The sequence below is a fragment of the Microtus ochrogaster genome, linkage group LG4 (assembly GCF_000317375.1).
Source record: "Microtus ochrogaster isolate Prairie Vole_2 linkage group LG4, MicOch1.0, whole genome shotgun sequence".
Taxonomy (NCBI): Eukaryota; Metazoa; Chordata; class Mammalia; order Rodentia; family Cricetidae; genus Microtus; species Microtus ochrogaster.
Genome location: NC_022030.1, coordinates 41241133 through 41267620, shown reverse-complemented (window position 1 = coordinate 41267620; position 26488 = coordinate 41241133). Strand labels below are relative to the sequence as shown.

Genomic DNA, 26488 nt, shown 5'->3' with positions numbered 1-26488 from the left:
TTTGGTTTATGTATCACGTACTTTCTCTAATATGTGATGACTTATTTTTAAAAAGGAAAATGATAGAATTTACATGAATATCTATGAAAAATGAATGCCAACATTATGTGTTTTAATTATCTGCTCTTGGGAAGTCATTATAATTTACACTAAACATTTATTTTAAAATATTTGTTTTAATTCCTTGAGAATTCCATAATGCATTTTGTTCATAATGACACACCTTCCCCAACTTCTATTAGATCCGTCATCCTTCCCCAGCCACCCAACTTCGTGTCCTCTTTTTTTTCTTAAACCGACCAAGAGCAATTTGTAGTACCCATTGTTGTTCTTGTGTGTGTGGTTGTACTTTGTAAAGGAATAGTCTCTTTAAAGTAAATTAGCTCTCTTCCCAGAAATTGATTCCCAGTAGCTGTTCTGCTAAAGGTGGGGCTCTATCCACTTCCTCCCTCTGTTCTGAACTTTTGTGTCTCCTGAGCTTACACAGGCTTTCTGTATATTGTCACCAACATCATGTGTTCATATATGCAATTTCCCTAATGTGTTTATGAAGCACTGTTCATTACAGTCCCTCTGGCTTCTACAATCTTTCTGCCCCTCTTCATAATGATCTCAGAACCGTGGGAGGAATGTGCTGGATATATATACACACATATACATGTATATGTAAATATGTGTACATATGTTTTATTCATATATATAAATATATATATTTCATTTAGGGCTGAGTGTTTCCAGTCTCCCACTCTCTGCATAGAACCTCTGTCTAGACAAATGACAGGGCCTAGGGGAGGTCCTACTATTATTATCCTGCTAAATGGACATAGTATTATACATTTTCCTAGTGATTTACTTTTATAGCCATAGATTAGTGCATTTCTTAGGCCTCATCGGGAGAACCTCTTGTGCAACAGATGGTAATTACTGCACAGAGATACTCACACTTGGTCAAATGGCACAGAATAAAAAATTTTCACCTACAATACTGTCTTATAAAATTTCTTTCTACTAGACTACTTATTATAAAAGCTTAATAAAAATAGTATTACTTTTGATTTATAATTTGGTATTTTTCCGTTACCCATCCCAAACCATAGTCTTTTGTAACCCCGAGATATTTACTATTTACTGAATCATTGAAGCTGATAGAATTCATTTCCTAAAAAATGAGATGAATCATCATTTAGTGTAGTAAACAAAATTTTATTATTTACCTCTAAAGGAAAGTGCATTAAAATTATTATGTATAAGACCTAAGTCATTATATATTTAAGATTTTATATTATATGATAAAGATTATCTCTAGTTCTTTTGCATTATATAAATTTTAGAAGAATGCATTGTACTTTGAAAATATGTGTAGAGATAGATGCAGGTACATTTACATGCAAATATTTTCTGTAGAGTAAATGCACTTGGTTTTTGCATATTCTTAAACCAAATGTCAGCTTCTTTCATTTTTTTTGCTTAAGTAAAGAAATTGCTCAGGAACTTAGGAAAGGGCAGTGAAATTAGATTATATTTCAATTGTCAATCTTTGGTCTTGGAAATGACTGTATAAACTCAGGCAACAGAGCTTGACTATTCTCTGGCGGATGCCTTATTTTCATTCCTTGGAAATGATAGTAATGTCTCTTTCTTATTGTTTGTAGGTTTCCAAAGTCCTCATCCTAGGATCGGGAGGTCTGTCCATTGGTCAGGCTGGAGAGTTTGATTACTCAGGATCTCAGGCTGTAAAAGCCATGAAGGTGAGAGAGCACGAGCTTTCCCAGGCTTGGTACACGCTCCTTAATGAGTCCAATTAGTCGTTTGTAGTTGAGATTTATGAGGTTTCTTTTCAAAGTCACTTTAGTTATTTTCCTTAGCTATCATTAGAATTCTATAGTAAGAGTTTGGTCAACACCAAACTCTTCAAATGTGCACTCAGCCAAGTGAAGCGGGGGAATTTATTTACATTACTGTCTTTTTACACTGAAAACCTGAACATTTATCTTGTTTCTACAGGGAGTTGGTAAGTATACTTGTGATTGATGTGTCAGAAGGAATCTGGGCTCTAGGCTACTTCACATCCTGTGCTAGATGCTTCAGGCATTTCTGTAGTGGAATGAACTCCTAGCTGGGTGAGCAAGGGTACCAACACATTTGTTCAAGCATAAGAAATTATCTATCACCAGTCAGTAGGGAATCCTATCCCTTTATTTCTGACTTGCAAAACTGGATGATACAGCTGTATTTTCAAGTGGGAAAGATTATTTAATAATACTTAAGTTGGGAAATATAAACTTGTTTTTTCGATTCATCCAGTTTGCCACTGTAATTATAGCAAATCAACCTTTAGAGAAGTTATCTTGTGTGGTTAAGATGTTCCACTGCTGAGACAACTTGCTCTCTCTTTAATCCTCTTTCCAACAAGCTCCACATCTTGGTGATTATCAGGGCATCCAGAGGTAGTGTAAGCCCTGGCTCCGTGACCCCGCCTCAGGCACTGCAGTGTAAAGTCCATTCACCAAAGACCCGGCTAGTACTGAGAAGCACAGAGATGTCAGTGAGCAGCAAACATCGGAACACAGCTGGCTAAAGTTTTCCTGTGGCCCAAGATTACCCCGATAAATGTCTGTTGAAAAGAGCCTTAATACAACCCAATCCCTGATTCTTCTTCCCATCTCTCCTCCCCTCCTTTCCTCTCCTCTCCCCTTCCCTCTCATCTTGTTTCTTCTTATTAATTCACAGATGACCTTACTGTGCATATATTATTATTTTTTACATATTTAAAAATATTGATTCATTACATTATATTAAGATTCAGATTCTTATTGATTAGAAGGTTTTCTTTTTTTTAAATTGATTTTTGTTGAGCTCTACATTTTTTTTCTGCTCCCCTCCCTGCCTCTCCCCTCTCCCTCAACCCTCTCCCTAGAAACCCATGCTCCCAATTTACTCAGAAGATCTTGTCTTTTCAATGGTTTAGCTTGATTACAACATAGTGTTAGTACATTTAGGATTTAGAATACCATTAAGTAGTAGACATTTTCATGGTCTTTGGGAACTTTGTAAAGATATATAGTTCTTCAAAGTTTTAATTTAACATGCTTTATGTTAACTTTCAGCTGAAGATTAGGAATTAGAAAATAGCAGGATTAATATATAAACTCAAACTAAAACAATTATGTGGTAATACATATATTATGGAAAGAAAAAGGAAAAATTCATGCAAAATTAAATAAAATCAGCATGGATTTTTAATCAATTTAAAAATGATTAACATGTATGCATGACTTCTGTAAAATTCATAAAAGTTGTTTTATTTGCTACATTTTAACATGTTCAATATTCTGAAGTTTGTTGCTATCTGAGGAGTAAGCTTTTTTTCATACCTTTGCTAATGGTATATTTTTAATTTAGATTCAATTATTTCAATTATTACTTATATCCAAAATATATTTGCTTAGCTTTATGTATTGTTAATAATATTACTCTTATTCTGGATAGCTTCTTAAAATATTGACTGACAACTCACACTGAAGACAGAGAAAGTGCATCTGAATGTCTTGTTTAGAAAGAGTCTAGTGTCAGCTATGTGTCCTTTAGGAACCCTTTTAAAACCTCATTGAATCTTGGTTTCTTCAATCGAGAAACGGACATCTCTCTTTAGGGATTAGTTTATATATTAACAAATATTATACTACATGCAATTTAAAATAGCATAAACTGTGTTTATCTTTAATTCAGAGCTTCCTTAAAGAAAGAATTTGGTTTTCAAGGATGAGTTTTAGACTTTCATCTGAATATTTTGTTGATGTTTTTTAGAAGAAATTGAAATCTACACAATAGTTTGTTAAATAATATGGACTATCTGGAAATACTTTATTTCACTAAGGTTCATTCTCATCTTGATTTGGAAAATCATTATTCTTAGTACGTGAAGATCATTTTAGAAGAAGTCTCTCCAGATGTAAGGAATGAGTTAATATTGCAAATAATATATTCTTGCACACGAGCACACACACCCATGCATGCACATAGATGCAGGTTTGTATTTTAATTTATTGCCATATGGTAATTTCTGTTTTCTACACATACCCACACACACATGTGTTCATATATACACATACATATATATACACACATATGTAGTATAATGCTTTCTTACATATATGCACATACATATACACACATATGTAGTATAATGCTTTCTTATATATACACATACATATATATATACACACACATATGTAGTATAATGCTTTCTTACATATATACACATACATATATATATACACACACACATATGTAGTATAATGCTTTCTTAAAAGTATTACAAGCAGGTTTAAAAGCTAGAGAAAATGGCTATCAGCAGGTGTATCTTAGTGATTCTGGCAAGAACAAGATACTGCATTCTAAAGGTGCACCCAGTGCTATCCTCAGACAAGACATAGAAAGGGAAACATATTTTGCCTCTATTAAATATATTTTATTCATATAAATATGAAATATTTAAGTTGTTTCTAATTACATATCATGTTTACTCATTTTAAGTTTTTTTGGGGGGCATTTCATTCTTTTAATATCAATTGAACCCTAAAGTTTAGCAAACAGCCTCTAGACAGCCTCTCTGAAAACGATTTCCAGTTTGATTTGCCACATACTTGGCAAAGGATTCATGGTGAAGATCTTGATGAAGCCGGCTTTCTTATTAGCATTATTTTACAGCATTTTTTCTTCATTTGGCCAGATGCTTGTTTTCTTTTGATTTCCGCAGCCAGCCCAGAGAATAATCTAAAAGCTTTGCTATCCAGCTAGTCTCCATTGGAGTGTAGCAGCCATTATCCACCCAAGACCTTAAATTAAGACAGTTAATTTGTTCATTTTTTTTTCCAGGAAGAAAATGTCAAAACGGTCCTAATGAACCCAAACATCGCGTCGGTACAGACCAACGAGGTGGGACTGAAGCAGGCAGACGCGGTCTACTTTCTTCCCATCACCCCACAGTTTGTCACAGAAGTCATCAAAGCGGAGCGGCCTGATGGGCTGATTCTTGGCATGGGTGGCCAGACAGCGCTGAACTGCGGTGAGTTCTTTTCCATGCAGGTGTAGGTTATTTTACCTGTGCATCAATGTGAAACACATGCTGCTTGTAGTCATGGAATAGTTGTGTTCTCTGTGCTCATAAAGCATTTATCCCAATGTAGAAGAAAATGGCAAACGAAAGTCTTCCACGCCATGTAATAAATTGTACTAGTTTATGGCCCAAAATAGTAGGGATGCAAAAAATTCTTCACGTTTAGGTTCTGGAGTGGCCAAACGTGGAGACGTAAGTCACAAGCAATGCCACACCAGTTTGGAATTATGATTAATAGGATGGTATTTATTTAAAGGGGAAAAACTTACAGATCACAGCCCTCTGTACAACCAGGAAGGGAGTCTAGTCGCCAGCGGAGCAGGAAGAGAGAGCGAGGAGAGGGAAGTCGCTGCTTTTTTAAAGGGAGAGAGAGACCATGCCCCAATGGGCTGGTATCTCAGCAGCTATAGGCTGGAGGAGCGGGAGGACCTCCCGCAACACAAACGGATTTAGTGGATTTCCTTCTCCATCTTAGGACATTGTTATCAATGAAACGCCCCAAACTATTATGAATGAAAAATGAGAATTAGCATATTCATGCTTGCAAGTCAGTGCTGGGGCATTTGCCTTTCACATGGCAATGTAGGCTTGTCTTAACTGCTCTGTTATTGGCTGTGCTGACTCCTTGAATACATTTTAAAAGTTATTTTCAAATTGTTTTTAGATGTATTTATTTTACAGGTAGGGATATTTTGCCTGCATGCATGTATATGTACCACGTGTGTACCTGGTACCGTAGGAGTTCAGAAGGCAGCATCAGAAACCTTTAGAACTACAGTTGCTGATCACTGTTATCTATCTTGTGGGCACTGGGAGTTGAATTCTGGTCTTCTGCAAGAGAAGCCAATGCTTTTAACTTCTGAAATATTTTTCTAGCCCTTGGGTTTTTCTTTAAACAATGTTCAATGTCTGTTAAGAGGACATAAGGTTAAAGATGATAAAAACCATATGTTCGATTCTTTCGTAGGAGTGGAGCTATTCAAGAGGGGTGTGCTCAAGGAATATGGTGTGAAGGTCCTAGGAACGTCAGTGGAGTCCATTATGGCCACAGAAGACAGGCAGCTCTTCTCAGACAAGCTGAACGAGATCAATGAAAAGATCGCTCCCAGCTTTGCAGTGGAATCAGTAAGAAACTTTGTTCTTGGGAGATGGGGTCGTTATTTGTCTTGGACTGCAGGGAGATTGGTTTATCATCTCTGCTAATTATATATAAAAGTATATATGTTATCTTCAGACATATTTTAGTATTATGGAGACATTGTGTATTAATGTCAGCACGCAATGCTAAAATTTTAGAAATAGATATTAATATTTAATCTTTGCAATGGAAAATATAAACCCAGGGGTGATTTCCCTTGTTTGAAGCTGAGGCACCCATTATCTCTTGCCCCGAAAACAACAATAATACTGACTTTTAATAGCAAACTTATTTTTGCCTTTGCCGTCTCTCCTTCCTGGAATAAGTCACACATGTTGAGTGTGAGTCTTAATACCCTGAAAATTGGGCTTTTGAAATGAAATAAATGTTTAAGAATGAAATGAATTTAGTCATTAAGATTCATCCTGGATGCATATACTTTTGTTATAGATCTGGGTTTGATTTTCTATACTCATTTTCTATTATTCCTATTTTTAGAATATTGCCAATCACTAAGAAACATTCAACTATTTGTTTGTCTCTTTTTGCCCTGACTTTATTTTTGATTTTACAAATCTGTTTGATGAGGGGAAAAGTGGAAGCTTTAAACACAACCTCCCCATTGTAGACATAGGAAAACTCTTAGGGATGAGGCAAGTAATTCTGGGATGATTAAAACCGGGTGTATCTGCCTCAGAAAAGAATGCTACTGTACACATGCCAGACTAAAAACCTGTCAGTCAAGAAGAATCTCCTGGGAGCTCTCCTGAATGCTTTGGGAAGCTCTTGCCTTACATTAGTACTTTTTGTTGCCAGATATAATTATGTCCTTGCTTCTCCATGATAAGAAGCAGGCATATGGGAAAGGTGTAATTACATTCCCATTGGTGGTGTAATAATATTTCACAACAGAAAATATAGCCACCATATGTTGTATTTGGTAAGTTAAAAAAATTCCAGGCTGCAGAGAGTGTTCTGAGAATAAGTTTGAAAAATGAAATACCTCCTTTACCTAGTGTTCCGAGTGGTATGCTGTTTTATTACCATGTTAACTTCAGGGACAGATAAACATTTTTTTTTTCTTTAAATGATAGACTTTCAAACTGAAGTTAAAACCATTATTTTTATATATCTTTTATTCTAAAATAAATGATGATTATTTCTGCTTTGATCACAGTGTAGTGTTTAAAAAACAACTTAAAATTCATCTGATAAAAAATGAAAAAATTACACCCACTGGAATTTTACACAACTTTTTTCCAGAAGCATTATTTTTCAGAAGTACATGAGGGGATAATAGAACATGTTCCCCTCTGCAAATCAGCTAATTAACCTGCGTTTCTAGGCTCTTATAGTGTGGTCCTGTATGTCCCCCTTTGTGTGTGTGTGTGTGGGGGGGGTGAAGAGGAGGAGGGGGTCAAACTTTCAGTTTCAATATCCTTGCTTTGTTCCCAGATGGAGGATGCCTTGAAGGCAGCAGACACCATTGGCTACCCTGTAATGATCCGGTCTGCGTATGCACTGGGTGGCTTAGGCTCTGGCATTTGCCCCAATAAGGAGACCTTAGTGGACCTTGGCACAAAGGTATGTATTTTCCCTAGCAATATTCCTATCAATCAGAGAAGCTGATTTGCTGAACCTATTCGCTTAGAGAAAGTTGTGACCTTTCCCCTGTCACCATCATAGTCAAGGGTCAACTGGCCCTGCTATTGAGGGAAACAAGCACAGATGCTCACACTAGAACACAGCATAACCCGCTCTACCTATCTGTCCATTTTCATTATGCTACTGAATTCACTGAGGAACATTAATTCACCTTTATCTTCCTCTGTTTCACTGTCTACGCTAAAACATTCAGATTGCTGGTTTCACTGGTTAAGAGAAGAGCAGGATAAAATGCCTCATTTTTCACACCACTTTTGAGAAAACCTGATAAGGACACAATCTCTCCCCAAAGTGCAGATGTCAAACCACCAACGGTATCAGTCTCTACATTTAATAAAGTGAATGAAAGCTGCCAACTACTGTTCACAAACAGAGGGTGAGAGTGGAATACTTATCATTTGCTTTCTAGCAAAAGCAAATTGATGCATCACTGAGTACATTTTGAGAGATTTATTGAAACTATTTTGGCTAAAAAAAGGTGTTCTATATGAAACAGAGGTAAACACACAGAGCCTTGCTCCGGAGATGTTTGTTAATTTTCTGCTACTAGAGAGCCATACCTGGTAACACTGGGCACTCAGTAATGACTCTGAGTGAGGAAACGCTGTTGTAGCAAGGACATCTGTGCAGTGTGGGGATGATTTGACGAAATTACTGTGTAGTCATTGAGGGGCTCTCAGTACCACACAATTTTATCTTTTATTTTTGAACTAAAACAAAGTAAGAATTTTTAGTTGTTGGTATTGAAATTTGAAAGCAGATAAATACAATTAAATACTCTCAAATACTTGTAGTGACAGGCTTACAAGCTAACAACTTATATTTAGTTTTTTAAAGTTACCTAAATTATACATACAAAAGGCAACACATTTAATAGGAATGGTTTCTTCTCCCAGTATTAAATAAGTCCCAGTCTGGACTTTGGAGTTGTTTATTTAAGGTAAAAACTATGTTTATGTAGTTATAAAATATACTTACTATAGCATGATACATGTTATGAGTATTCTTAATTTAGCAATATACTTAGTAACAGTAAGCATATATTTCTCCTGTGTTAAATATATTTTATCCAAAAAAATGAAACATTCTGAATTACCAATTTTTATATAGAACATTTACAATCTGAAGACATATTTGGAATGAAATATTTTTCAATTATTGCTATTCTGTTACAATAATCAATGGTTGATAAATACTTTTCCTAGTTGAAAACCTTTACTTTTTCCCCTTGAGATTAGCTAGTCATATCCTTACATCTTAACCTATCCCTTTATCCACTTGAGGTTATAATTAGAGCCACTAGATGCTATGCTACTTCAATTAGGTATTTAAGTTAACTTTGGAGTAAAATTGGAGACTTGAAAAACTTTAAATCAAGGCTAGGAGATTGGTTAAAATGATAGCGTTTCCTTGTATCTAAATATCTATTGTAGTCTAATAGAATATGCAATTTATTCCCTCTGTCTCAGGGTTTTCTTTTGCAAACAGCACAAATGGCAAATGACATTATCACTCATTTGGTAACTGCAGCTCCAGAATGTCCTAACTGCTTTGGGAGCCTCATCCTGGCAGATGAGTTGGTGACAAAAGAGTTGCATTTTCAGCTGCATGTGTCCATAGTGACAACTGAGGTTGCAAAAACTTTGGGCTGAGATACCTTATGGAAAATTTAAATTGAGTTGTCACTATATACATACAGCCTACTAATAATCTGAAATAAAATTAAAGTTCTTTCTATTTTATTGATATCCAAAAATCAAATACATTATGTGACAAAGGGAAATCCCTGTCTTCAGTGGTCAGTCAGCACATGTCCAAGGTCAGAGATGGCAATCCCTGTCTTCAGTGGTCAGTCAGCACATGTCCAAGGTCAGATATGGCAATCTCTGTCTTCAGTGGTCAGTCACCACATGTCCAAGGTCAGAGATGGCAATCCCTGTCTTCAGTGGTCAGTCACCACGTGTCCAAGGTCAGAGATGGCAATCCCTGTCTTCAGTGGTCAGTCAGCACATGTCCAAGGTCAGAGACGGCCTCTTTCATATTTTGAGTTCAGCATTCTACTGCACTGTGGGTATGCAGTAAATATGAAATGGTAATTACACTAATTCATATCTGTCTAATCAGCCATGTATGATATACGACTCAGAGGATTTAAGCACTTAGGCAGTGATTAGCCATAATAATAGCTGCATATGATTCTTCTAATTCCCAAGTCGCTATGCCATCTTGGCTCACTGTTTACAGCCATCATCATCTCCCTTTTCTTCCTCATCAGCTCCAACTAACTCTGATTGTGTATGTCACTGTACAAACCACCCTCAGTTATTTTAGAGAAAGCCAGCGTCTTTAGACTTATTTTTCCACATTTATTTGTACTTATCACATTTTCTGGTTTCACAGAAGCCTAGCTACTGAAATAATTTCATTTCCCTCTGCCTGATTGCTCAATTATTTTCTCTTTTTCCTAAATTAGTTTGATTTAATGTCATATCAGCACTTTGAATGGCAAGCCTCAATAACCCAAATCAAGCATATTCACTGCAGGATACTATTCCCGGTCTCACTGATTTTTCTGACACCCTATGCCTTCTGGAAGGTGGGGGAGAATGGAGATGGGGTTTAAGACTTTAGTGCTGACCAAGATTTGGGTCAGAGCACTTCCCTTCATGTCCTTGTTTAAACCAGTGTCTTTCCTTAAATCTTTTCTATCTGTGTCATCAATTTCCAGGCATTTGCTATGACCAACCAGATTCTGGTGGAGAGGTCAGTGACAGGTTGGAAGGAAATAGAATATGAAGTTGTCCGAGATGCGGATGATAACTGTGTTACTGTCTGTAACATGGAGAATGTTGATGCCATGGGTGTTCACACAGGTAGGCAAAGAATCTACAAGAATTGTCATGCCTTTGGCTCCAGACTCTGATCACCATAGCAACCTGTACTAGGTACTTTACCACTCTTAGCTGACAGACTAATGATAACACTTAACACTGATACATAGTATTTTATAGCATTGAAAATAGTCTCATATTTAGTTTGGAATTCACAGAATCCCTCTTTGGTATGGTAGATATTATTATCTTGAGATCAACTGAGGGAAGTCAGATAAATAATTAATTTGAGTAAAAGCTATGACAGTGTTTGGAAATAAAGATAGGGCCTGCAAAACCTTAAAACACACTAATGTGTTAGTCACCAAGGAATTGAGAAAATAGTCTCAACAGTGATAAAAACAGATTTTTAGCAGGTTAAACTAATTGGCTGTAGAGGACAAACATGATGGCTTACGTTTCAGAAATGCTAAATTAAAGATGTGGCAGGCACCTCAGAGAAGGGACTTGGGACTCTAGAACAGGATGCAGGAGAATACAGAAATTAAAATGTTGACAAAAAGTCATTGGAAATAATTTAGTGTAGAAGAAATGACTGAAACTAGAGAAACACATACCCTTTTAGGGATATAGTCAAAGAAACGTGATAAGGGGATCAGTTTTTGATACAATGAAAAACAATTCAATTCTAGGTCAGGTCAAAGAGAACGAGTGAAGCAAAGGAGATAAATAGGAGGAAAATAAGATGGAGTAATATCAAGTAGGTCAATGCAAGAACATATTTTACAAAAGAGCTTTCTTTGTGACAGCATTAATTCCTATGCTAGCTCAAGAATAGAGATTTAATTTGATTTGGGTTTTTATAAGTTCAAGAAGAAAAATTAGATACTTCAAGTTAGTTATGGAACCTATATGGAATGAAATTATATGATAAGGAGGATAAGAAACTTGACACAATTTTGAGATGTTTAGTAAGGAAAGTTTTGTGTGTCTGACGAAGTTGGGAACTGGTTTGTTGAGGAGAGGGTCACTGAACATGTCTGCATGCAGAAGGGAGGAGAAGAAGGATTCTGCAATTAAAGATTCAAAGGCCTCATGTTAGAGAAGCATGAGAAGGCAGAAGTGGGAAGGCAGAAAGGAGAGAGTTGAACAAATCTAGACACAAGGAGAGAATATTCTGTGGAAGGAAAAACTTGAGAGGCAATTTGAGATGAAGGAAGAGCAACTGAAGGGGCTGATGGAAATCTAGTAAGCTGATAATTAACTTTACCAGTTAGATGAGTGTGGTTGAAGTTGGGGAGGGGTGTTTCTATAAGTAAGGGCCAATCACATGGGCAAACAAGAATTAAAGGGAATACCTGATGTCTCACTCAAATGCATATGAATATTAGTTTTAACCCTTTCTTCAAATCGTCAGCCTATTCTATGCCCCTTGTATCTTTTTAGGGGATTAAGGCAGTCAAGTCAGCTGTTAAAATATGCCACCAACTAATGGGTGCTGCTTGGGTTAACAGGTGATTCAGTTGTTGTGGCCCCCGCTCAGACACTCTCCAACGCAGAGTTCCAGATGTTGAGACGCACATCAATCAATGTTGTTCGCCACTTGGGTATTGTGGGTGAATGCAACATTCAGTTCGCTCTTCATCCTACCTCAATGGAGTACTGCATCATTGAAGTGAATGCCAGGCTGTCCCGGAGCTCTGCCCTGGCCTCCAAGGCCACTGGGTAAGACCAGAATGATTGACCATAGGTTTGCAATTTCTTTGCAGGTAGAAATGGGAAATTGGCTGCTAGGGGAAGACAATTTGTATTTGTAAAATCTACCCTAACTTCTTGCGTGCTAGCTCCAGGACATTTAGAGAACCCCAAAGACATGGTTAGTAATGAGCTTCCTGCCAGATTGGGACCAATAATATTGCTAGCTGTCTTTTCTGGCTAATCATAAACCAATCAAGATCTGGATGATCGAAACAGGTTGTGAAAAATATGCTTTTTAATCACACTTTTCAGATGTCGTGAAAAAGTGAAGACTGATATTTAATTTTAGTTTTCAACTGCCTATATGAGTGGTTAATAAAATATACTTTATTCAACTCAACACTTCAGTATAGATCAATTTGGTTCTAGAAATATACACAATAAAACATACAAAATCACCCATTAGCTTATAATCAACAATTAAAAACAATTCCACAAGAATAAGCAATGTAGGATCTTTCCACGGATAAATGTTACAATAAGTAAGTTCAATGTCCATTTAACAGCTGCTAGCAAACATAATTGAAAGGAAAGTAAATAAAGCCTTTTGTTTCTATTGTTCATTTTAGCAACTGGCATTTAAGTTTTATGACATCTAAATGAAGAAAATATTTGCTTCTTTAGTATGTTTATGTAGCTACACAGTGGTCAAGGTTGTGGCGCTCTGCTCATGAATCAAAAGACCTGATTTCTTGCTTGGTTCATCAACTGATGTGAGCTGCACATAGCACTTACCGACTTCAGTTTTCTTGTCTACTAGATGGGAACTTGTACTGAATAACTCATATCTAATGCTATAGTTCTAGGAGCTATTTTATCAAGTAAAATGATCTGAACTGACATTCTAGAGGATATACAAGTTTCCAGAGGGTTAACTTTTACAGGAGCCCAAAGTTTAAATATTTGGAGATAGAACCAGGGTTCAAACTTGCTAGTCCAAATTTCCAGGCCATTTGCAGTACACAGTAGCCCCAAATGTCTCCTTAGATACACGTAGTGGTGCATGTTTTCTCAGAGACCATTTTGCAGATTCTAATCTGAGTGGACATTAAACTCAGGTAGTGGAGGGAAAATCTTGTTTATCAAAGGGATGAAAGTTGGAGGCTGTAGCAATATTAATAGGGCTGACCAGTGAACTCTCAATGGCTGCATGCTTTATCATGCACCACTTTATTTTGTAAGTGGCTAGTAAATATTCATACATAGCAGAAATCAGGTGTGTCTTATCCTTGAAGTCAACCAATTATTTTAAAGAATAAATCATTCATGTTTGGAGCCTTTTTTTTTAGTACTTATTGCTCAAATGATAAAAAAAAGAAAGTGAAGGTAGAATTCCTTTACCTCCTGCATTACAGCTACCCACTGGCGTTCATCGCGGCAAAGATTGCTCTAGGAATCCCACTCCCAGAAATCAAGAATGTTGTATCTGGGAAGACGTCAGCCTGCTTTGAACCTAGCCTGGATTACATGGTGACCAAGATTCCTCGCTGGGATCTTGACCGTTTTCATGGAACATCCAGCCGGATTGGAAGCTCAATGAAAAGCGTAGGCGAGGTGAGTCCTGGATTTAGCAGTCCGTTCACCTTGTATTTGGTTTCTGTAATCTTGTCAACTCTTTAATACCAATGAAACTCAAAAGGTTGACCATCCGGATACTGGGTTCTTGACTGGAGAACATGTAGACGTTTCATTTCCTTTTTAGTGTTTTAATATTGCTTCGTTTGAGATTTAGTGTGTTAGTTATTACACGATATTTTTATGGACTCAGAGTTGCATACAAGGGTAAGGCTATATATGTGGGCATTATATATATAAATATCACAGATATAAATCTCATAGATATAGCTTAGATGAAATTTGTTTTTTCATCAAATCTAGAACTAGAGCAGTATAAAAGATCATATAAGGGCTGAGAAGAGAGTGAGTGTAAGTGCTTGTTACACCAGCGTGAAGACCTGATCTGAGGCCTCAGCACCCACCTAATGCCAAGCTCGATGCTGTAGACCTGTAATCCCATTACTGGATGGGATAGGCTTGGGAAGAAGATGAAAGAGTAGAGATAGGCAGGTTGGCTTTCCCCTGGCCAGTTTAGTTAAATAGCAAGCTCCAGGCTCAGTCAGAGATCCTGTCTCAAGCACTGATATGGAGAAACCATTTAGGAGTCATCCCATTGTCAAACTCTGGCATCCACAGCACACAGATCAGTAAGTGCATGCCTCACAGTACATTCTTACACATGAACATCTCACACACATACAAACACCACACAACAAATAGTGCAGTGTTCCCAAACCTCAACTGGTCTGACGTTGATTACTTGACTTTAGTCTGTTCTTGTGAGCCGTGGCTGTCATTTTCCTATGCTTCCCATTTCCCCATCTGTAGAGGAGACAAACTGACACCATGAGCTCTCACAAACCTTCAAGGGCAACAACTCCAAACTGAGCAAGCCCAGTGCCATATTAGTCTCCCACTGAACTGAAAGGTCCTGATACTTTGTTTCCCCCTGCTCTCTGAAAGCTCCCCTTATTTCTAACTACACTTGGGCCAGTGTAACAAAGGCTTTCTGCTGGGAATTAGTGATATATGAATATATATCCTTTACACAGTGTCACAACAATCTCCTGATCTGCCATTAATGTGATCTTGAGTCTGTATGGGGAATCATGAAAGTTTACAGAAGGCAGTATTTGATATTTTAAACTAGAGCCCAAAATCTAACAGTAATTTACTGTTCCATGGAAAGATTCAAAGACAATGTTCATTCCCTTCAATAAGTGGGTAAGGTACAAAGCCAGATTAAATTTAGTTTTGAGTACTAACTGGTTCAGACTAAATTATCTCTTTTGTTGTTGTTTGATACAATAAGCTATAAAGACTAACAGACATATAGAATTTATCATGGTGGAATTTAACCTCTATCTACATTCAAAAATCACAACTGTCTGTATTTGTTATGATTCTTAGCAGTCTACTAATATCAATACTTAACTATAGAAAAATGGATCCTTATTGATACTCTTAAAATTGTCGGTATCTGTGTTAATATGCTTCTTTTCTCCTTATTTGCTTCCTATTATTCTAAAGGATACTAGCATAATGTGTGCTCTTTTAAAGGGAGGGTCCCTATGCTTTAGCATTTGTTCCTCATTTTAATACTATTATCTTTCAGAACAAGTACAGGCAATGTATTCCTCAGGCTCAGAGATACAGCTATATCCACTTGCTGCTAAAAATCCTAATAAAATGTTATGGCTTCATTACATTAAAAAGCATGGAGTAAAGGGAAGGGAAAATAAACAAAACCTCAAAATCGACTGATACTTTCAAATCTTTTGGCAGTTGTCAGGTCTTTGGAAATATTGCACACGTAATTTTGCGAGCTTGTTCCTTCATTACAAGCTTCTTCGTGTGTATTCCAGGTCATGGCCATTGGTCGCACCTTTGAGGAAAGTTTCCAGAAGGCTTTGAGGATGTGCCACCCGTCTGTGGATGGGTTCACTCCCCGTCTCCCAATGAATAAGGAATGGCCAGCAAACCTGGATCTCAGGAAAGAGCTGTCTGAACCCTCCAGCACTCGCATCTACGCCATTGCCAAGGTAACACAGGATGAAGGGCCGCGAAAGTTAGTCAGCCTGGCAAGCCTGTGCCATCACACATCTCTACATGTTCTCTCTCTCTCTCTCTCTCTCTCTCTCTCTCTCTCTCTCTCTCTTTCTCTGTCTCTCTCTCTCTCTTACACACACACACACACACACACACACACCTCTGTCTTATCTCTCTCTCTCACACACTCTGATTTCATCAGACATTCTTCTAATTGAGTAATAAAATTTATTTTTTAAAATTTAGCGAATGGCCCAAGGGTACATTGTACTTTTTAAGATAGCCACCCAGGAAAACGGCTCTTCCTTTCAGCATACACGGCACCAGTACTTCAAGATTTTATAGCTTTGATTTGTCCTTTCTTGTAACCTTTGTCAATGCTCCTTGCAAATGCATACAACTCTATTTAGAGAGCAGATCCATACGTTGGTATCATACAGCACATCCTAATCCCTCCTGCTTCTCTGTGTTTAAACACCAGCTATCTAGACTGAGATGGTAGGCTCCTCCTTGTCATCATCTTAGTGCTGTATCTTTTAGAACAAAAAGCCCCACGTTTCTCACTTCCATCCCCCAGTTCCTTTTCATGCAAATGAAGTGCCATTTTAATCTCCATTCATATTTACTGTGCTTAGAGTTTTGAAGTTTTGGCTCATCTGATTTTATGAAAGGTGACTTGGGCAGCTGGAATCTGTCTGGTCAGAAATCCCTAAATGGCTTTTTGACATTTAAGGAAGCACAGGCATTAATCATCCAACAGTAGCAAACCACACTGGGTTCACAAAGCTCCCTTGGCCATTCTATGTTTGTGTACATGTGGGATGAGTTAGTGAAAATATGAATTTTATGGAAGAATATGACTTATGTAATGCCTTCATAGAAACAGAAAAATGCAGCCTTTGATGTGAAATCACTGCAGCTCAGCAGCATTTAGGGACAGTCCTGCAGAGAGCTGATGAAGAGCATGGCTATTTCTTTCATAGCATCTCATATACAGTATTCTCATTCTTATGGTTTCTACATGTAAGATAGTAAAGTCCTGTTGAAATTTTCTGGGAGAGACCATTATCTTTGATGAATACTTTCTAATTTGGGTGTCAAAAATTATGTTTTTCTGTTGTGTTGGGGGTACAGAAACAAATTGAGATTTTTCTGGAGGTCATTTTATTTTATTTATTGTTTCTCTCTTAGTCTTTTATTTAAAAATCCATGACACATGACATTCAAATGTGTGGGTCTGGATGTGTACCAATACATCCATCTGTCTGTCTGTTTATCTATCTATCTATCTATCTATCTATCTATCTATCTATCTATCTATCTATCTATCTATCTATCTATCTTCTCCCCTGTGGGAAAAGCGGTAAATGGATTTTTTTCCTTGAGTCTAGTAATCATGTTTCTGCCACTTCAAGCAGATGAAAAAGGACAGCATTTCCTAGTTCCCAGCCAGGCTGTAAAACACAGGGAAATCTCTCATTCTTCTCTAACAGACATACAAAGGATAGGAGCACAGGGCAAATGTGTGGAGGTTCATCCTGCACAGAACATGCTGTATATAAGCAAGAAGTGCAGGCGTGAGGATAGCAATTATTGTCTGCCAGAGTGCTGGGACAAGGAACTGATTTCTGTTGTTAGAGGCCATCACTACTGCTCATATCCACAGCGACCAGGAACTTGTGATTTTGACAAAGAACGTAAGGACAGTGCAGGGCTGAAGGGGAAAAGAATGAAGGGCGGGCATAAATCTCCACCTGCTTTGTGATTCTCAGAGAAGGGCAAGGTACCCTGAGGTCTGGTCTTTGCAGCACTCTTATTTCAGGATGACTGGATCATCACTTCTTTTTTGGGGAGAATGCAAGGTATTAGTTTTGATGTGAAGAACATTTGCGCAACCTCAGATGTGTTAGGGGTCATCATAGATTTCATTACAGAGGGGTAAGATGACAGAGTTGCAGTGTGGACAGATGAAGGCTCAAAACTAGCAGGCTAGCTTCATGATGGAGGCGGGGTCTGACTGGGGGTTCTCCTTCCTCAGAGGGAGATGGGCACCAGCTTCTAGGCCTCTGCTAATTTCGCATCATCAGATGTACTTTATCTGTGGAAAGCACGAGTGACTTAGTTTCTGTGCACCTCATTTTGTTAATGGCTGGCAGCTTTTAATCTCTTAGGAAATATGGTTAATGTAGGTCTTACGGTATGCCTGGGATTTTGTGAATTACTAAGAGTAATATGAATAAAGTTAGAAAATGAGCATGACTCTGAGTGTTTTCATTAAATGTTATTATAGTCTAGTCAAGTGAATTGTGAACCTTGCTGTAGCTCACAGCTCACAGCTGACAGTCATGGAATTCCTGACAGGAGAAATAAGCAGTGCTTTGTGAAACCAAACTCTGCTGATTCAAATGTAACGGCAGAGTTTCTAGTTAAGAGTATTTCTCCTCTGAGCTTAAAAATCTAAAGTGTCTTTCTAAAACTGCTTGGAAATAGGTATTAGATGTTTATTATTGTTCACTGATTACATGTACACTTGTATAACCATACATAATAGCAATGGGCACATTTTGAGCTGGGTTTGAGAGTCATCTGGCCTGTTAAGCTCAGGGAGTAGTTAGCGTTTTATTCTTGAGAAGTTGTGAAAGAGAGCTTAAGAGAACGGTGGGAGCTGCTGAGAGAGTGGAGCTATAGTGTCACTAGATCCCTCTTAATTCCAAATGATGGCTTAGGAAATAGTGACCTGGCCAAATAAAGAGGAGGAGACAGGACCTGTTGAGACTGTTCTGAGTACACACTTCTTTTGGCCGCTCAAAGTGCTTCCTCGGTCTGCCATTTGTGGGTGCAGAGAACAGCACTCTAAGTTTATTTCAAGGAACATCAATGATTCAGTCTCATATCTCAGTTGGTAACTTGACTCCAGGCTCTCTAACTAATGTGGAAAGGAAGGGCTCTTATGTTTCCAACTAACTTAGCCATCTAGAAGATGGTTGCCCAGGCATGTGTTTGCTCTTCTTCTCGCAGGCCCTGGAAAGCAACATGTCCCTCGATGAAATTGTGAAGCTCACATCTATCGACAAGTGGTTCTTGTATAAGATGCGTGACATTTTAAACATGGACAAGACACTGAAAGGACTCAACAGGTAAGAGGGTTGCTTTCAACCACTCTACGTATTTCTCGTGAACTTTTGAGCCGTTCTCTTAAAGTCTGCTTCAGTGAGCTAAATGGTGCCAACATTAGGAAAAGGTAGCTATGGCCAACAGATGACTAGTGGCTTCTCATATCATTTTGAAATATATTTATTAATATTTTGAGTTATTTATACTTTTATTGTTGACATCAAGCATTATGATTTTTAACTAAGTCTTTTGAGCTCAGAATAATTAGAGTACATTTATAAATATGTATTAATTTACATATTATTAATCAGAAATTCAGCAAACAATATTTGAGTTTTATGTACATTTTCATTTCAGTTTTGAAGCCTACTTCTGCTTTAAATATTAAACTATAAATCACTATATATCGATAGAGAACGTATTCCTCTCACGTTCAACTGATATTTTTGAGATGGGGACTTTCAGTTCAGCAGATAAATAAGGCATATTCATGTGTCGTTCAACAGCCTTTCTACCTCTGACTACCTTACAATTTTTATTTCTTTGTCGCCAATGATTTACAAACTTCATTTCATGTTAATAATATTCTGATCATGTCAGGTAATTAAAATTTATCCTTTTATTATTATTTTTATTTGAAGACTGCCTATGGGTTAGACAGGTTTTACACATACATCTTTGAAAAGAGGAGCATCTATTACCAAACTAAGATATAAGTCATCTTTATCTTCTCTCTCTAATACACTGAAACACACCGATGCTCGCGAGAAATCTCATCTCCAAGCCTAGGGACATGCTTAGAGAAAGAAAGATTTCATAGTGTAAGTTCTTTTCAAATGATTTGGAGAAATGCACACTAATTATGGATAATGTTGAGGAGATCCAGAAGGTGGGCTGCTCATGTGTTTAGCGATGACAACCGATAATTGGGCTACTGCATTGCCTAACTGAGGTGTGTGCATAACAGCAAGCAAAGAAACAACTGATTTTTCTTTGGAATAAGATTAGTCTTTGAAAATTCGATGTAATAATTAACCATGTTAAATCCTTGACTTTGTACACAGGGACTTTGCCAAGCAAAGATGAGACTGGCCACCGTTGCCCGTAGTCAATTTTTAAAGAGCTTATGTTGAATGAACAGTACTCAGCAAATAATAAGACAGAATGGAAACTATACAGTAGTCAGCAAATAAGACAGAATGGAGCCTATACATTTGTCTAAGGATTTTGCTGACTTAGGGTTTCTTTTCTTGGTTTATGATGCTAGCAGAACTTCTATGTTGAATTATACCACTGTACAGTTTTAGGCAACAGATTTCAAAAGCCTATTCAAACACTCTGGGGAAACCACACGGGGGCGCTAGAAACTCACAGTATGCCAAACAGACCCTGCATGGAGAGCCCAGATATCATTGTGATTGAAGTGTGCATTTGACGTATGTTCTGATTTGGGAGCAAATTTAATGTTTTAATTGAATAGTTTTTGTTACAACCAGAAATCAGGTTAAGAGTCCAATGAGGCAGAAATAGGTGTTTATGGGTAGAAAACAGGTGTTTGAAAAAGGAGAATGACTAATTCACAGCTGTAGGCGACTTATACCATCTCGACTTCAGCTTCTGTTGCATGTACTTGCTGACAATTTGACAATTTTAGTTTCCATTTTCTGATATAAACACATTCATAATTAAGTGTTCTTTCCTTTGTTCATAATGATCTGCACAAAGCTACCATAGGGGTTTTAAAACAATTTTAGAGTTCTAAAACATTATCTATCACCGTGTAAATATGTTTTGATGCTTATTATAGCTTAAGATCTAAAGACCTGTATTGAGACTCAAAAACAGTAAACAAATTCTGTGTTAATTATCTGAGAGATGCTGTCTGTACTGTTCTCTTTCTTTTTGAGTTCCATTAATTTAACACATAGCACTGTGGCGGTTGCTATGTTACATAAAAAATCAGAATGGATGACCACTGTGGCTAGCGGCTTCATTCCTTCTGTGGAATATAAGGGTCTGAAGTCTAAAGGATATCAAAGTTGACTGATTCTAAGTATTTTAGATTCAAGTTTTCTGGCCCAGTTTTAATCACTTTTACCATTATGAGGTCTTTGATTTCCTCAGATGCTTTTAAATGTCCGGAAATGTTTAGTGTTCAAATTATGTATCATTCCCAAAATAATAGAAACACCTTTTCATCAGTTGACATCAAGGAGTGGACTTATATGTTGCCAGTTTGGATAAGTGTTGAAAAGACCAGTTGTTGTTCTTTTTACACTTATTGATGCTTTACTTTTGTTTTGCTTTGTTTTTTAATCTTAACTGTTCCTACGTTGGAAATCTGACTTTGGTATGTGGGCCCAGGAGGTATTTATTTATTCGATGTATGTTGAGAGGGCTCCAAAATTTCCCTGCCTCTGCATATCTCTGGTGTTACGTGCACAAATCCTTTCGCAATTTTCACGTAGAGTTTTGAGGAAATAGACAGCAAGGGTCTCTCACTTGGGAGAACGGGATAAGTATGGAATGCTTGACATGGGTTGTTTCACCTTGCTTTTTCCTTCTGTATCAAAGATATCCAGGCTGAGTGGCCATGTAGATTAGCTTATTATACTATAGACCACCTGTGGAATTATGGGCTCACTCCTTACTCTAGATTCATAGTCTTTCTGCTAATGTATGTGCAGTAGTTTTGATTGTGAAGCTCCAATAATGAAAGAATCAAGGTTTCCTGGCACATGCCAGGTACCCACAGAGGGCTTTACTTTCCCCCCTTAAATAACTACTGTAAATAATCTTAGACACAAGCATTCAAGGGTTCCTTTTTAAGAGATACACTTGGAATTTGCTGATGTATTTACCAGGTATCATTCTTTACTTTTATTTATGATATTTTGCTATCTGTTTTAGTAACTCTGGTCTGATAGTGAGTGAATCGGCATAGGACAGACTAGCCCCTCAGAATGTGGGTGACAGTTGTATGGCTGGGGCAGATTGTAAAGCCACTGGCAGTAAGACCAGGATTTATCCCTACTGTTTGTACTGGCTTTTCTAACTTCAGTGATCCCCCTCCTCTCCCAGTTCCTCCATTCCCCTACCTCCCCTCTCCCCCAGTATTACTTCTCCTTTCCCTTCAGAAAATGGCAGGCCATCCAAGGATATCAACTAAACAGGGCATATTAAGTTTTAATAAAGCTAGGCAAACAGGCACATCTCCTTATATTAAGGCTGGACGAGGAAACCCCCTAGGAAAAAAGGGTCTCAAAAGCAGGCAAAAAGAGTCCGAGGCAGTCCCTGCTTCCACTATTAGGGGTCCCACAGGAATGTCAAGCTACATAACCATCACATACATACACAAGTCATAGGTCAGACCCATATAGGCTCTGTGATTGCCACTTCAACCTCTGTGAACCTCTGTGTGCTTTTGTTAGTTGATTCTGTATGCTGTATTCTTGTGGTGTCTTGACCCTTGACCTCAGTGTCTTAACCCTGAGTGTTTACCCTACCAGTGTTCAGTTTTCATCGTTGTAATTGCCAATCCATGAGCACAGAAATGGGATATATGACACTCTAAAAGCAATATTCATATTTACTAATTAATATGATTGCCATTATTTAGGCAGCTTCAGCCAAAACATCTTCCTTTTCCACTTGTGTTCACCGACTTTCGTTTTGTCTTTAATTATTTATTGTGCTGAAGAACGTACTAGGGAAGTTGCCCATCCTAGGCAGTTCATCAAAGTGATAAATGGGATACTAACATTAATCAACACCATGTAATACCATTGATGTGAACTACTCTTATAGACTTTGTATGGTTTCTCTTTACAGAATGTGATGTGAATTAGGTTGTGCAGGATGCACGCACACCCACATACACCCACACATACATGCACATGCACACATGAATATGCATTGGAATTTAGAGGTCTAGTACTACCAAATATACCTATTAACTGCACATTAATAGATCATTGATATCTTGATAGATTATTTTCAAGGAGTTTGAGCACTGTTTGAATTTCTAGTGGAATTAACCATGTGCACACATACACAGACACATATCTGTTTATGGGTATGAACAGGTATGCTAGGTACCACCTAGAAGAACTAAGACTACATGTAATAAGTACCTCCAGCAGAGTTATTTTTGCCAATAGAAGCACAGTAGTTATGGTCATCCACCAGCACCTATGGTAAATATTTTAATTGCATTACCGATGACTACACAAACAGGCACAGAGATTTCATAGCTGGAATGACATTGCTATAATTAAAGAAGAAAGGGAAATAAAAGGCTTATGTGTGGGCAGGAACTATTTTAGAACCTTATGCCCCAGACATTTTACTTATAGCATCAACTTGAACTGGCCAGTTTTCAGTTAAATAGGTAAGCATATGATTTAAATAAATATGTACAGGTCAGGAAAAATAGAAGCCTTTCCATATTCTCTGTCTGTTGCTCTAAATTGTGTGTTTCCAAACATTATTCTTTTGGATTCAATAGCTATTTCTAATATAACCATTTCAAGGATGTTATTACACCCACCTACGTTAGAAAATACTGCATTTTTAGAAAAATAACTGGCTATACCAAAGCTGCATTAAGCTTTGCAGTTTTCTTCAAGTGAACGTTTTAAAGAGAGAAAACCTTTCCATGTTACGTTACCAGATGGAAGGCAGCCCACCATTATGGCCACTGCAGTTTTCCTGGAATGGTCCACTTTGCCCTCTGACTTTTATATTCAATGCTACCATTTCCATAAGTCATGTAAGAGATAACTGTGAAGGGATTTGCTTCCCAGCATTTTTAGATGTTCAAATGCAGTGTACAGAAACAGTGAGATATATTTTAGATCACGTAAACTTTAGAAGCTAAGATTTGTATTTATTTCTACATGAATGATTGACAGACATTTGCTATTGGTTCCTGGAAAATGCAGAAGTTATTTTTATTCAATATTCTATGGGCTTCTGTGATTTTTATGCTATGCCAATTCTGATAATATTAATACTCTCTTCCCCTTTCATCGCCCCTTACTGCTGTGGTCAATGTACTAAGAACTGGAAAGCGCAATTTTCAAGGGTTCAGTTTTCACCTGCACTTGACTGTGTTTCCTGATAAAGTGTGCCCCCTGGTAGGTGCTGAAAAATCACAGGCACGCCTATTGCTTAGGGAGACAATCCCGGGCTAGCCTAGTGAGTTCTGCTTGGGCATTCAAGTGCTAAATTAAGCTCAGCAAAGTCGGCCATTTCCCTGCAGCCACAAGCTTCTGGCTGATGTAATAACGCGGGTGTCACCTTAGCTGGAATAGTCCCTCCTACACATGCTAGCTTCTATTGACTTCTTATTTAACTTGCTCACAAGGCATGGCGAAATCAGACAAGAACACTTTGTGCTTACATTTGATTGGCGTTTCCAAGGGAAAGTTGTTGCCCAAGCGTTGTTATAACTTTGACATAAGAAGGAGAATGTCTGTACTTTAGCTCCTGGTGTTAATTTATAATTTCTGGGCTAAAAATTTAAATGTAGAAGTCATTCAGGGAGTATAGCATATTTGCCTGCTATTTGTATATTTTAGAATGACATGTGTTTATAATACTGCTTATTCTTTTGAATGTAGAACAGGATGCAGACAGCAGGATACTTTAGTGCAACCCTCTGAACTGGTTCCCAGAAAATAGCCTTATGGTTTTTCATAACAACACTAACTTAGGGTATTTCTCAGTTTCATCCGAATTATAATAAACGCCCCATTCTTATTTTACTAGACTAACATATGAGCTGCTAAATATGTGATATATGAAGTGTTAAACATGACAGGAAACCCACTCTCCCAGTTATGACGTAATAATATTTTGTATCTTTTTTCTTCATATTCCTAGTTACCCACATAATGAGCTTATTTTTTTTTAATTTTTCTTTGTTTCTTTGATTTTTTTCTGAAATAATATTTCAGAAACCCAAGCTTGCCTTGAACTCACTGGGTGACTGAGGTGGACCTTGATCTCTTGATGCTCTTGCCTCTACCTCTGAGGTGCTGGGGTACAGGTCTGTGCTGTCTTTCCTGGCTATGGTGAGGTTCTTTGAGAATAATAAAATCAAAACATACATAAATAAGAATATTTTTTCTTTAAAACAGAAATATTGCTATGGGAAATTTTATGTCTCAAAACTAATACAAAAATACATTATATTTTAAACTGGCTTTATATTTTATAAGAAGAGATAGGCTATTTTAAGTGATCACATGAAAATAAAATGACTATTAATTTTAACCAAGAATCTATTTAATCATACATGATACATAAATTTTCACAAACCATTTAAGGTCTGAATAACACTTCATTAATTAGTTAAATAGTAATTTCATAGTTTTGACAATAATTGAAATTTTCAAGTGTTGAAGCATTCTTGATTCTGGTGCGGACATCATGTTTTACTCAAAAGCTTTTCAGAGTGATATTCAGATAATTCATAAAACTCCTATTATGTTACACATATTTCTGTATATTAATTTTACATATCTGAAAAATTTAAAAACTTTAAAACCACATATACTAGTGGTGTGTAAGCATGAATCTGTTAATCATCAATAATTGCTAGGTTATGTATATTGTCACTATGTCTAAAAGCAGAATAATAGACTGGGTATTTACTTGATATTATTTTTCTTTATTAGTAACCATGTTTATCTATTAGTATTTATTAATAAATATTTATTTGGTACCTACTGTGTGAAAGGCCTTGTACTATGTCCAGTAATATTTGATGAAGAATATTTTTTTGTCATTAGCCTGTCTTAGAGGACTTACAGTCCGTATAAATAGCCACACATAGATAGGCTTCATTGATGGACACATTAGAAATGGAAACAATACTTCGGGGAAATTTAATGAAGGTTAACACTTAGAGGCCTAATGCTCTTACACGCACATCTCATGTCTCTGCATGAGTGGTCTGAGAAGAATTCATCCTTGCTTTACTCTATAGATGAGGGCTGCCGAACACTCACATTGATCCCCAACGTTGCTCAAGTGGTTTATGATGAACTTCGGGTCTAAAGGAAGTAGGCCTTCCTTTCAAATACCCCGTCTGAAAGAGAGGACTTACTATAAAACAAATCAGTAGGAAAACACTTGCAACAATCAGATGCATCATAGAAGGGGGATGGGAGAGAAGAGTGGGAGACAACTGAGTGAGTCTACTGACATAGACCACAAGACCACATAGACCACAAGACCACATAGACCACA

The 26488-nt window shown here is 37.3% G+C and overlaps 1 protein-coding gene across 1 annotated transcript in view; it reads left to right on the top strand.

The window, feature by feature from the left end:
* Positions 1–26488, top strand: part of Cps1 (carbamoyl-phosphate synthase 1) — a 109831-nt gene that overhangs the window by 36610 nt on the left and 46733 nt on the right. The window contains exons 13-21 of the mRNA XM_005361429.2: positions 1653–1748; positions 4879–5068; positions 6087–6244; positions 7713–7841; positions 10651–10795; positions 12268–12478; positions 13867–14065; positions 15934–16110; positions 19136–19254. Of these exons, the coding sequence (XP_005361486.1) occupies positions 1653–1748; positions 4879–5068; positions 6087–6244; positions 7713–7841; positions 10651–10795; positions 12268–12478; positions 13867–14065; positions 15934–16110; positions 19136–19254 (1424 nt within the window). The remainder of the gene's footprint in view (positions 1–1652; positions 1749–4878; positions 5069–6086; positions 6245–7712; positions 7842–10650; positions 10796–12267; positions 12479–13866; positions 14066–15933; positions 16111–19135; positions 19255–26488) is intronic.